Source organism: Fukomys damarensis, unplaced genomic scaffold, assembly GCF_012274545.1.
Source record: "Fukomys damarensis isolate Sample0158 unplaced genomic scaffold, DMR_v1.0_HiC HiC_scaffold_14, whole genome shotgun sequence".
Lineage (NCBI taxonomy): Eukaryota > Metazoa > Chordata > Mammalia > Rodentia > Bathyergidae > Fukomys > Fukomys damarensis.
Window position 1 is genome coordinate 9,874,427 of NW_022900926.1, and position 13,193 is coordinate 9,887,619.

Here is a 13,193-nt window from a genome sequence, read left to right on the forward strand (position 1 = left end):
CTTCTTTGTGTGAGTAGTACTCCATTGCATGAAAACACACACACACACACACACACGCACACACACCCCTTCTACAGCAATATGTACACACCTGCGTTTATAGCAGCACAGATTGTCATAGCTAAATTTTGGAAACAGCACAAATGCACATCAACTGATGAATAGATGAAAAAAATATTTTTAATAGGAATTTGGTTGAAAACTACAGAAGTGGAGCTCACAGATGCAGGAGACCAAGAACATTCTGAGTCTCAAATTTGAATATCAGGTCATAGACTGCTGCCCTTAGTTCGTGCCCCACATTGATTTTGTGCCATACTTGCCTTTAATCACAGCATAGACTATAACCTTTGCTTAGCAAAGACATGGCTAAAATTACAATTTAATGAAGCACAGCTCAACATTTAAGAACATCCTCTCAAAGGGAATACAGGATTATCTAATGTTTTTTGTTTGTTTGTTTGCTTTCTGGTACCGGGGATCAAACTCGGGTTCTTGTGCTTGCCAAAGAGCAGCTGAAACCACTGAGTTGAATCCGCGGCCCCAGGGTTATGTAATGTTAAGTTGTAAATTACCTTGAGTTTGTGCCTGTCCAATAGTAATTCAGTATTGTGTGTTTTCCTCAAATGAGCACAGTGTCCCATGTTACCTTTGTGAATTCATGCAGTGCCAAGGGGCACTTGTGCACCCAGTTTGTGATCAGTGCTAGATAGAACGTACAGGGTCAAGAAACTGCACAGAAACTTGAAAGATATTGTAGATAGGACAGTAAAGTCACCTTGGAATGGAAACCAAGAAAGCAATAGTTGGTGGAGCTTCTCTTAACAAGAGAACTGAGGACTGAAAAATCCCTTCATATGCTAGATGAACACCTACATAATAGGGCAGTGGGATGGAAAATTAGATGAGAAGAGGCTGGGGATTTAGCTCAGTGGTTCTGCCACCTACCTTGCAAGGGCAGGGACCTGAGTTTGATTCCCAGTACCAAAAAACAAAAAACAAAACAGAACCACAGAAAATTAGATGAGAAGCATACCAAGAAAATAGGTTCAGGGACTAATCCGATAGGAATAACAAAATGAAAACATTATTGTGGTGTACACAGAAGTTCCAGTTTAAAATAAGGAAATAAAACTTTGGGTTTGATTCAATTGTGGTAGTTGAGAAAACAATTATGTTTGACTTTGAAAATATCTGGATAATGAGACTCGGGATGTGGTGGCTGAGACATCACTGGACAATTGTTTCAGTATGGACCTCTTACAGTTCAGTTCTGTCCTCCTTCAAAATTCACAGGTCGAAGTCCTAAACTTATTACTTCAGAGTATTTCTATTTGGAAATGGGATTTTTCAAGAAGTAACTAATTGAAGCGGAACACACTAGCCCCAAATACCTAAAGCCTCCACTTTAAAGAAGGAGCAGTTTGTTTGGGCTCATGGTTTTGGAGGGTTCAGTTTTGCAATTAGCCTGCTCCGAGGTAGAAACATCACAGCAGGTGGGTGTGGCAGAGCAAATAATTCAAGTGGGCCCATTGCAAAGGCGGTTCATTCCAAGCCAGAAAGGACATGGCGGAGAAGCGTGGTGGGGGAAGCTGCTTACCCCAGGATAGCCAGGAAGCTGAAGAGAGGAGCCGTGGACAACAATAGATTATTCCAGGCCACTGCCAAATGAGCTAACCCTCCAACAGCCCCACTCTGAACAGCACCATCCGCTATGACCTCATCAATGGACTAGTCCACTGGTGAGAACAGGGTCCCCGCGATCCAACTGCCTTGAACAGTCCCACCTTGGAACAAGAGAATTTTCAAGGACATTTTAGATCTAAACAATAATGCGCAACGAAGAAAGGACATCTCTATACCAGCTGTTAGTAGGAAATCTGGATATCCACATGCAAAAGAATAAAGTTATATCCCTTGCATTATATAAAAATTGACTCAAGGATTTAATGTAAGACTGAAGATGATAAAACTACTAGAAGAAAAAGCAGGAACATGCTCCATGATATTGGTTTGGGCAAAGCTTTTTGTTTGTTTGTGTGTTTATTTTAATAAGACCTAAAAGGCACAGGCAACAAAGGCAAAAATAGACAGATGGGATTATATCAAACTAAGAAGTTTCTGCACAGCAAAGAAAGCAAGTTAAGAGATAATCTATTGAGTGGGAGAAAATATTTCTAAGCAATGCATATGGCATGGGCTTAATATTCCAAACATATAGAGAACTCAATGAAAAAATGATAACAACAAATAACCCAATTAAAAATGTACAAGAAAGTTGAATCCACATTCCTAAAAGAGGAGATGTAAAGAGCCATTAAGTACACCAAACTGTTCAACATGACTAATTAGTAAGAAAAAGTAAATGAAAAGTACAGTAAGATATATTACTTTCCCCAATTAGAATGGTTACTATCAAAAAAGACAACAGTTGTTGCCTTGGATGTGGAGAAAGGGGAACTGTCATGCATGGCTGTTCAGAAAGTAAATTAGAATAATCATTTGGGAAAGGAGCAAGGAGGTTTCTTTAAAATTAAACAGCAGAACTACATTATGATCCAGCAAAGCCAGAGTTGGGTGTATATCTAAAAGAAATGGAACCAACAAGCTGAGGACTATCTTCACTGTCGTGTTTATTGCAGGACTATTCACAATAGCCAAGATATGGAATGAGGTTGCATGTCCGTGGAAGATGAATGGCTAAAATGTGGCACCTGAACACAATGCACTCAGTCATGAAAGAACCAAGTCTCACTGTTTGTTTTGACATTGGTAAAACTGGAAGATGTTTATGTCAAGTGAAATAAACCAGGCACAGAAAGACAAGTACCCTATCCTCTCATTTTGGGGAACCTAAATAAACAGATCTCACAGAGGAGGAAAAGATGTCAATGGTTACCAGGCTGCAAAGAGTAGGAGGGAGGTACAGAGAGAGGTAAATCAATGGGTACAATGTTGTAGTTAGAAAAGAACAATAAACTCCTGTGCTCTGTTGCACAGTAGACCAACTATGGTCAACTTATAGTCTTGTATTTCAAACTTAGAAGAGAGGATTTGAATATTCTCACCATGAAGAATTGATAGATATATGAGGTGATGGATAAATACCTTGATTCACTTACACAATATGTACACATAACTAAACATGACACTGTATTCCATATATGTGCACAAGTATTACTATAGAATTAAAAATAAAAAGAGAATCATTAGTGACTGCTATGTAGAGTTTGCAAATGCTATTTCAAGAAACACATATTGGAATACTAAGGATAGACAACTGGATGCAGGAGATAAAACAAGAAATCTTATCTAAATAGATGTTAGGATGGATAGATAAATAGGCAATGAATGCAGTGCCCTACGTACTTCAAAATTGGACTATTTAATAGTCTTAAATAATCACTAGGGCAGGCAGTAAAATTCACTGATGACTGATTTTAATCCCTGCACACATTTGTGCTGTTTTTGTCTGCAAGCCTGCTCCTGGACTGGGAGGGCAAGGTGCTGAATCACCACAAACTCCGGGGAGGCTTCTGGAACACTTCCGTTTTGTTGAGGAAATGTACAGACTTATATAGGGTAAGGCTGGAGTGGAGCCAGGACATAGCCGGGATATTTGGCACATCACTATATGTTAGTTTTTGGATTGTATGTTTTAGGGGCTGGGGTAAATGGAGTCACGATGTTAGAGGTTTTTGAGAGGAGCAGTTTATCCGTCAAAGATCAGATCTCTGCACACCTGACGGGGCGGGTTATTCCAGCCCTAATAGGCCTCGGAGTTTTCTCATGAGAGGTGGGTGCGGCGCTCCTAACTCAGCCAGACATGAACCTGATCCTCACGTTTGATTTGATGGAGGGAGCCAAGGTTGAAGGGCACATTTATGAGACACCATGGAAACAGGCACAGGGAGGAGCCAAGCAAATGTAGCATCTGGAATCTGGAGGAGGTGAGGTGGAAAAATGGTAGAGAATTCTTCATTTTTGTTAGGTAGGGATGATTTACACTCTGAATATACTCAGAGCTTTTATCCCAACAAACGGTATCTCTCAGAATACCCAACTCATTTCGTGTCTTTCATACAATGGTATGGATTTCCAAGGAAGACAACTTACTGGAAATAACAACAGGAAACAGTGGATGTCATGGCTTATGAAGAGATCCCTTTAGAGAGGTGAAGGAAAAACAGGAAGTAAATATAATTCAGTGTGGGTGAAGTTCAAGCCTGGCTGGGCCAGGTGCGCGGCACTCCTGTCTCCTAAGCTAACTCAGAGACCTTGCTGAGGCTGAGCTAACTCGCCTAAATGTGTAGATGCTGTGTCTAACAGGCTCCACCTCCGCCCCTAGTCCATGACTCCTCCTCCCACAAGAAAAATCACTCCGCCATGTCTGGCCAATAAGATATCGCCAAACATTAAGTGCTCCTCCCATGCTCCTCCCCCCTGGTTCCCTATATAAGCCTGTGCATTTCCTGAATAAAGCGGAAGCATTCCAAAAACCTCCCCGGAGTCTGACTGGTGATTCCATGCCTTACCCTCCCAGTCCGAGCTCCCGAACCTTATTCCGTGAGTGGGCTTGTGGATGACAACAGCTCAGCGAAGAGTAAGTTATGGGTGCAACCTCTAAACTGATTTCAGTAATTTTTCAAAAAGATTGCTTAAGATGTCATCCTACTGAAATCAGTAATTGGCTTGGTAGCAATAGAGATGTGATTATCAATACACACCTTTTATAAACATACACTTTTCGCATACATGGTGATGACAAAGATTCTAACATTATGTCAATGGGAGCTTGTGGCTCAGGTGAAATATCTGACCACTTGTTTAAAATGGTGTTTTTCACACAACTTAGGAGAAAGACATGGATTCATGCATGAAAAAAATTCAGGTGTTTCAAAAACTTTCTCGTATTGTCTAAGTATGGGTGTCAGAGATGCAGAAATAGTCTGGAAAAACTCCATAAATTGTGAATGAAAGCCTAAGTTTGCATTAGTATCACAGTGGTATCAGCCTGAGTAGACAAAGCGAATTAGTTCTATTCCTTAGCTCATGCTCTGTATGATCACTGACCTGAATAAAGCCCCTCTCTTTTCTATATATTTGGTGTGTTTCCTCCATTCCTGCATCTCATTCTTCTCCCATATTATTTATTACGTGATTTTATAAGTGTCATAAATAGGTATAGAAACTAACCAATCAAATAGTTATGTGACCATTCTTCTACTCCATTTATGGTGATAAAACCTTGAATGTTCAACTTATACAGACGTTGGCACTTTATTGGCAAAATGGAACTTTAGCTCTATTTCCTTATATTTGGCATATATGGCAATTTTTTAGTCGTTATTATTTTTCTCCTTTTCAGATAAGCCTATTCAAGAATTAACAATGTAATCCGAATGTTAGATATTTGGTTCTCAAAAAAGCTTTGGAATGTTATAGACCTACGTCCAAATGTTCTTCCCAAACTCACTATCTACCTCCTAATGAATATTTTTGCTAATTTAGAAAATTCTAAATAACCCAGTTCTCTATGAAACACATAAAACCTTTTTTTTTCCTGCTGCCTTTTCAGGCTCCTATTATTGAGAAAGTTTCTGGCTGATTTGAACAAGCATGCTATGTGAAATTTTGGATGCTTATCTTAATAGAACCCAAAACCTTTCATATAGATTCACCCCTCATTGCTCACAATAATACCAAGTGCTACCGTCCTGGCAGATATTTATTATTTTTTATATGAAAAGGCATTAGAGAAGGGCCATTTCTCAATGGATCAGGGGAATAGAAGTTTTCTGAATTTCACTTCCTTCTAGAGCACCGTGTAATGAGCTCTTAGAAGACATCTCAGTGCTGCAATTCAAAATCCTGTTTAATCAGCCATGGCAAGCCATGTGCAGTCCCTGTGGAGCCACCCCGGAGGGAATCTGGGCTCCTCCTCCCCCATCCAGTTCATCTTGGCAGGAACGGCTCTCTGCTCAGGTTCCTCCAGCACAGGCCACCAAGTGTCGACAGCTGCAAAGCTGGGTCCCTGCGTGTCAGCGCAGAGCAAAAGCAGAATACAAACCGTCAGCTTTGCTTTATGAATGCCTTTGTTTACAGTGCAGGAGTGGATTTAAAACAATAAAAAAGAGACTGCAGCATTTGCATTGTATCTGTCACTTCGCAGTTCCAGTTTTGATTCCTGCCCTTACAAGTGGTCTTGCATTCCAGTCTTTTTTTCCAATTCTACAAGGTTAGCATCCATGTCAGGAAATGTAGACTTCAAGAAAGCATCGTATGGAGCTTGGCGTGCTTGTTGGAAGGAAAGAATGTCCCGTGGTGAAAAGGGGACAGCAACCTTCATCCAAACTGTGCTTATTTGATTGCTCAGAGAAAACTATACTTTTCTAGACAATTTTAATTAAATTGTAACATAAATTTTGATGCTACCCTTTTGTTTTCCTTTGACCAGCAGCATTCCCCAGCTTAGCTTAGGGTGTACGTATTCCTTTCAAGAGGAGGATGTCTTTGCCGAATCCGTTCAGACCCCTAGAAAGTAAGCGACCCTCAGGGAGACAGAAATCTCCCAATTTTGGCAATGATCCTTCTCTGTTTGGGAATGGTAAAGACTGCAGACTAAGATGGACAGGCGGAGGGGCTCTGTTCGGTTATGTGGAATGTAGTTGACTTCAGCAGGCCTGCAAATTGGGGGAAAATAATTCATGGATTTGTATGATGTCAGGCTTGCCGTTGATGGGTAAGGTTCGAATAAAGGTTACTCCTAAAGAAACGTCTGTCATCCTGGCTATGTACTCCAGTAGTTTCTGCTTCTTCCAAATACTGCCCTCCAGAACAATATCATAATTCTAAAATAATAAGTAAGATATGATTTAATAGCTCATCTCCTGCACCGTAATCATTATGCCTCCCTTCTCTTATAGTTCCCTGCTGTAGGAGGACAGTGGACCTTTACCATCTCCTACGACCTTGAGGAGGAGGAGCCAGAGTCAGAAAATGTTCTCCAGCTGATGACTGTCTTAGAGGTAGAGTGCTGAGAACGCCACTTTCAAGCTGATTACATGTTTATATCGCTTGTGGTGACCCGTGCCTGTCATTCAGTGGGCGCTTTGACAATATTCCATGTTCAAAGAAAGAAATTTCCGTAGACACTTGTGAGCCACTCCTGCATTTCACTCTTACTTATATCTGGAAAACTGTATGTATTCATGAGCTTCTAAAGATAAAGAAGATCCTTATACCAGACCTGAAATTTGAAATGAATGCGTGATGATCATGTGTCCAGTAAGTGCAATGAAAATACATTGGTGAATGCTCATTTATATAGTTTCACATCTTTTCTTTCTTTGTTTCTACGTAGCTTTTATTGTCTTCTTTGACAGAAGCACACGAGAAGTGAAACTTGTTGATCTAGTTAAATCTTATCTTCAGAATTCTAATTTAGGTGAGGAAGATATTCAGGCAAAGCTTCTTCCTGGATTTCCCAAGTCCTGGAAGGCTAGGGCTGGCTTAGAGGCCTCTCCCACCCCTTCGTATGCCCCCTTTTTCCAGTGATGCCTCCCCTCACCCAAACAGTCATGCACATGTGCGGGCACCCACAGGCCTGCACATCCGTGGCTCTGAACTGGGAGGTGGAGATGGAGCACCGGACTCTGGTGTCTGGAACATTCCACGCATGTGAATCAGGGCCAAGATCCTTTTCTCACAATGCATATGTTCCTGAATCGGATGACGTGGTCTGGAATGGATAGGTGCAGATACCAATGCAGATACAGCTACCTGCACACAGTCACACACATTTAAACATATGCATGCATATCTACGTTTATATCATGGGGAATTGTACACCATTAATATGAATTAACCAAGACTGTCAAGTGTCCTGGTTCAATCTGTACACGCCTTAGATTACCACTATCCCATTGTGAACACTAGATCACAGGCCTTTTCTTACTCTTTCCTCCCTATGTAGTCCTTTAAAATAATAACTTAGGGGCTGGGGATTTAGCTCAGCGGTTTGGTGGCCTGCCTTGCAAGTGCAAGGACCCGAGTTCAATCCCCGGTACCAATAAACAAACAAACAAACAAACAAACAAACAAATAAATAAATAAAATAATAACTTAATTAAAATTTCCTTCCCTATTATTTTCTACAGCTCACACCCACCAAAAAATAACATTTATGAAATCTATAACTTTGTATATGTATGTAAATTGCATATTTGTATCTGCACTGCCAGGGAACTATAACTTTAGTTAATGTGAGAAATAAGATCGTGCAAAACCAAGAAACTTGTACTTTTCAGTGCACTGGAAAGGCTAATCTTGAGATTGCGTCACCATCTCTTCATGCGTGCCAGAAATATGCCGAATGACAGGAAAAGCCACCTGAAATTAGAAACCTCCCAAAGGTCATTCACAGGATGAAGGTCCAAATGCCGATATGTTTTACCTTTCCAGGCCCTCTTTTCAGTTTCACCCTTACACATTTTCTTTCTTTTAGGGAAATGACTTGAGAATCAGCACGGCCCAAGAGGAGGTGTATCTGCAGCCATCTGAAGAGTACATTAATGTCTTGTCACTTAAAGAAGACTCATTTACTATACATGGCACACATTTCCCAGTCAGTAGAAAAGATTTTATGACGGTGCTTGGCAATCTGGAGAGAGTCCTCATCCAAACCACTTACAGCTTTGGGATGGATGCCATCTTCAGGTAAAATCCGGAACTGCACCTGCCGATGTTTGCACCTTGGCCTTGGGGCACATAATGCCTGTGCCTGAAGAGGGAATTTTCAAGTCTCTAGGTGTATTGCTTCAAATCGAAGATAAACATAAGCAGTGGTTTTCTGAAAGGTGTTCCAGTTAAACCTCTCAAAACGTTAAATACCCAGAATAAATACGTCTCAGGTCTTACTATTATTGATGATCCCTTGCAGTCCTGTCAGTACACGTGATAATGATTCTCACAGTGAGCAGTGCTACCCCAGAAAATAAAGTATCTTTCACAGTGGCTCAGATAGGGGAAACTGAAGAGATATAGTTTCAGGGTAGTTGTAATCAGAAATGGTATGTAAAATATTTTCTCCCATTAATTAGTTTCCGGCTTAAAGAATAGTACTCAGATTGGAATAAGAATTGAAGCCCTCATCATTGAAATAACCACACATCTCTTTCCAAAATGCTGTGAGACCACAATGGCTAAGTGATGTAAAGAAAGACAGGGTGTTGGAGCTGAATTCAGTAGGAATCCAGTAGGCTCCGTCGCTGATTTTTTGCATGACCTTTGTCAAGAGATTGGTGTATGTGTGGATCTTTGATTTTTAAGTATAATGCACAGGTAATAATGCCTACTTTTTGAGATTGTTATGAGAACGGTGTATGATAATTAAAGTGTCCATTACCTGCAATACTTTCAGTGGTTAGTTTCTTCATCTTCTGCTCCATTGTTTTCCTTGAAAGAAAATTCCTTGACTTGAACCAAACATGTCCTTATCAGAGTATAGACTGCTGAATGTTCCAGTTTTAAAACTGTGACATTTTGTCTCACAAAATTCTAATTTCAGCTATCTGAATGAATTTTTTTCCTTCTCCTTTTACCTAAATGGTAAGTAACAAAATATATCGTGGAAACTTCCTTTGTAAATAAGATTAAGTTAGATAATCAAGTTTTTGATCCCACACCGATACTAGTATAAACTTAATCAAAGCAGTATGTCCAGTATTGGATTTTTTTTTCTTGTAGACACTTCCCCATTATTTGCTTATTCTGTCTAGTTTGTCTTTCACTTATAGTATTTCGACAAAGTATAATCATCATTACCATTTCCCGAGGGAAGGAACGCAGATTCATAAACAAAATCATTGCCAAACAAGATACCTCTTTTGCATAGGCAGTTCTGCTAGAAGCTGGGTTAAAGTGCTGTTAAGATGAGGAGCAGCACTTAGGAATTAATTATGTTTTTCTCCCATTTAGTAAACAGAGATTATCATGATGCCTCAACAGTACAGAGAGGTGAGTCCTCCCGCTTTCAAAATGAGTGACAACCAAATTGACAAAAGTGACTAGGGGGCTTATTTGTGTTTTTCAGCATTGCTTCTCCAGATAGCGAATCCAAAGACACTTCCCCTTGATTTATGTAAAACAATTCCAGTGTCTGCTCATCTTAAAATGATCAGCTTTATTGGAAGCCCTCTGAAATTTTCCCATACATGAGGGACGTGTTCACAGAGCATAGCCGTGTGAACAGAACTGACACAGGGACTGGCACACGAAGGTGGCCGCCTCTGTCACTGACACACTTTCGTTGAAGCAGTAAAAGCCAGTGTCAGGTCTGAAGCTCTGGCCCACTTCAGGTGAGCTGAAAGTCAGTGTGAAAGCTGATCCAGTAAGCTTGTTATATTTTATTTATCTTTCATCTGCCTGTAGATAGAGTCATATTTGTAAAAATCACTTGAATTGATTTCAGCTTGTCTTTCACAGTAGGCTCTTAACTTGGTGTACTGTTTCTGTGCAAACACTAGTAAATTGAAGCTATCACAACAAAAAAATTATGTCTATCTTTAGGGGCAATTTCCTTCCATGGTAATTCTCTCAGCAGATGGAGCGAGGAGCTTGCCCAGTTATGTGGTGAGGTGGAATTGTGACGTAGCGGGAAAACTGGTCTGCAGGTTAAGGATTTTGACTTTTTTCCCACTAAGCTATTTAGTAGTTGCAAATATAATAATATGGCCTTGGCCTCTTTGTAGTTCAGTAGTTTCACCTCTAAAATAAGCATGACAATTCCCATACCAACTTCAACAGGTCAATGTAAGAATGGAATTAGCTGCTCAAGCACTTTGCAAATGGCAAATTAGCAAGCAAATGTTAAGTGTTTCTAGCTGCCCAGTCTCCTTCCAAGGGCTAACATTTTCTCCAAGTAACGTAATGTTGGAAAAACCTAGAATAAGATATATATTGCTATTTGCAAAATTCTGGAAGTTCTAGCAACCTTTTCCAGAATGTTGAAGACCCATTCAATGAAATTAATCGATTTCCTTCTGTCTTCCCTAGTAAGAGGTAGAAATAAAAAAGGGAAAATGTTTCATTCTTTTTTTTTTACTAATATAAGAGAACTCAAACTCTGTAAACATTTTTTTCACTCTATGGTAGATATTATCACAGTGCACCAAATTTCCAGTCTCCTCCTCTGGGACTTTTGCATCTCTTTGCTGGTAGATGTGACCACGTGACTTTTGCTGCCCAATGAAACATCTTCAAAAGTGATGTCTATTTTTTTCTGGGGAGGAACATTAAAATGTGCCCATATTTGACTGTCTCGAGCTTATTTGCTAACTGGAACAACCCAGAATGCTGGCAGCTCCCAGAGCTCAGCTGCCCTCATTGTTCTGATTGTCTGGTTGCTGAACAAAGTTTTACTCTTGCAAAGTCCTCTCCAGGCCCAAATCCCCTCTGGGGATCTGAGTTGTTACCACAGTGTGACTTAACCCATCTTGACTGTTATCATGACAGAAGTCATGTCTTTATTGCTTGAAAATACAGATTCTTTTAAAGGCAGGATCTTTTCACATGACTTTCAGAGTAACTTCAGGTTTTTATGTTGAAAATTGGTGGACAGAATTCTTATCATAAATAACCTAGAAAAATTATTGTAAATAAAAGCAACTTGGATTATAGAAATGATATTTGTAGGTATGTAGTGCTTCTGCCTTTAAAATTAACGATCCAGGTATCCACATTTTAAAGAAATCATGCTGCTCAGAGACCTAGGTCTTCGATTTACACAGCTCAGCTTGTGTTGAGGTATTGGTGAGAGGTGCAGCCATCCTCGGTGTTTTCTCCCGGTTAGCCTTGACTCCCTCCCAGTACTGTCCAGGAAATATTTTATTCACTCAGTCTGTAAACATGTACGGAGCATCCTCCACATTTATCTGTGGAAGTCTCAGTTGTCTCTCCTGCAAAATGGAAGAAAAATAACAGCTAACTCTCACGGTTGAACACAAAGTGAGAAAAAATGTCTATGAAACACTCGACTTGCTGCCTGCCATGTGCCAGGAGGCAGCATAGGATGACAAGGACAACCGCTGGCTTTGGGTCATACTTTGTTTCGAATGTGGGCTTTGCCATTTACTAACAAAATTTTATTTTGCAAGGCGCTGTACCGTGCTGAGCTTGGGTTCTTCATTTGTAAATAGGTGTAAACATTTTATTTTATATAGGGTTTATAGATACTTAAAGGGACAATCTTTCAAGTACCCATTATTTTGCACTGAAGACAGTAGTAGAAGATATTGATAATGGTAGTTCTGGGCTAAGCAGTGAGGATACAAAGCTGGATAAAAATCATCATTAAATTCAAGGAAAGCATAGTCCAGAAAGGAGGCAGGTATATACATTAACAGTGATAAAACAACTTGTGCAACAGAGCTATACTCAATGCATGCTAGAGTGAAGAAGGGAAAGATGGACTCTTATGTTAACATTTAAATTGTTTTTTTGGAAAAGGCTGTGATAGTATGAAATTCTACTATTTCTTCTATCCTTGATGTGGGCTTCAAAATGTTTGGAGAGAATGTTTGCGCTTTCCCAGATGGACCCCAGACATTGGCTGGACCTTGGAACAGTTCTGTTGCAACTTTAGGAATGGAGTAAAACTCATTCGACTTCTCTAATTGAGCAGTATTTTACAGAATTTCTACAATACAGAAGCTGTAAGAAGTTCTAAATCACCTTCTTGGGTTTTGACAAAAAGAAAGCACTTTAGCAACAATAAAATCTTTATAGTAGTTAACCCAAAGAAACATTCTATTTTTTTTTTATTGAGTTTATTGGTACATTTAGGGATACAGTACAGTTACATTCATTGTTGGGATCATGTACCTTTACATGGCAAGTCTTGATTCTCATTTTTTCCCCTTACCTCTGCCCTCCCTTCACCCCCTCCTCCCCTCCCCATCTACAAACACTTTATTTTCATCTTTTCATTCTCTCACATTTTTTTCTTTTCCCTTTTTGTTCTTCCCCTACGTATCACACCTTCCCTACACCTTTAGCTCCTTTCCTCCCATTTCTAAATGTCAGTAATCTTATTAGAATCTTATGCATTGTTGCAGAATATTCACACCAGGGAAACTATTTGGTATTTACACATGTGGGACTTATTTATTTCACTTAGGAGTATATCTTCAATA

General features: G+C 39.8%; 1 protein-coding gene across 3 annotated transcripts in view; it reads left to right on the top strand.

Annotated features, from left to right (window-relative positions):
• Window positions 1–13,193, top strand: part of Lama2 (laminin subunit alpha 2) — a 563,701-nt gene that overhangs the window by 308,281 nt on the left and 242,227 nt on the right. For all 3 annotated transcript variants that reach the window (XM_033763224.1, XM_033763225.1, XM_033763226.1), the window contains 2 exons: window positions 6,927–7,028; window positions 8,507–8,718. In XM_033763224.1, coding sequence (XP_033619115.1) covers window positions 6,927–7,028; window positions 8,507–8,718 — 314 coding nt within the window. The remainder of the gene's footprint in view (window positions 1–6,926; window positions 7,029–8,506; window positions 8,719–13,193) is intronic.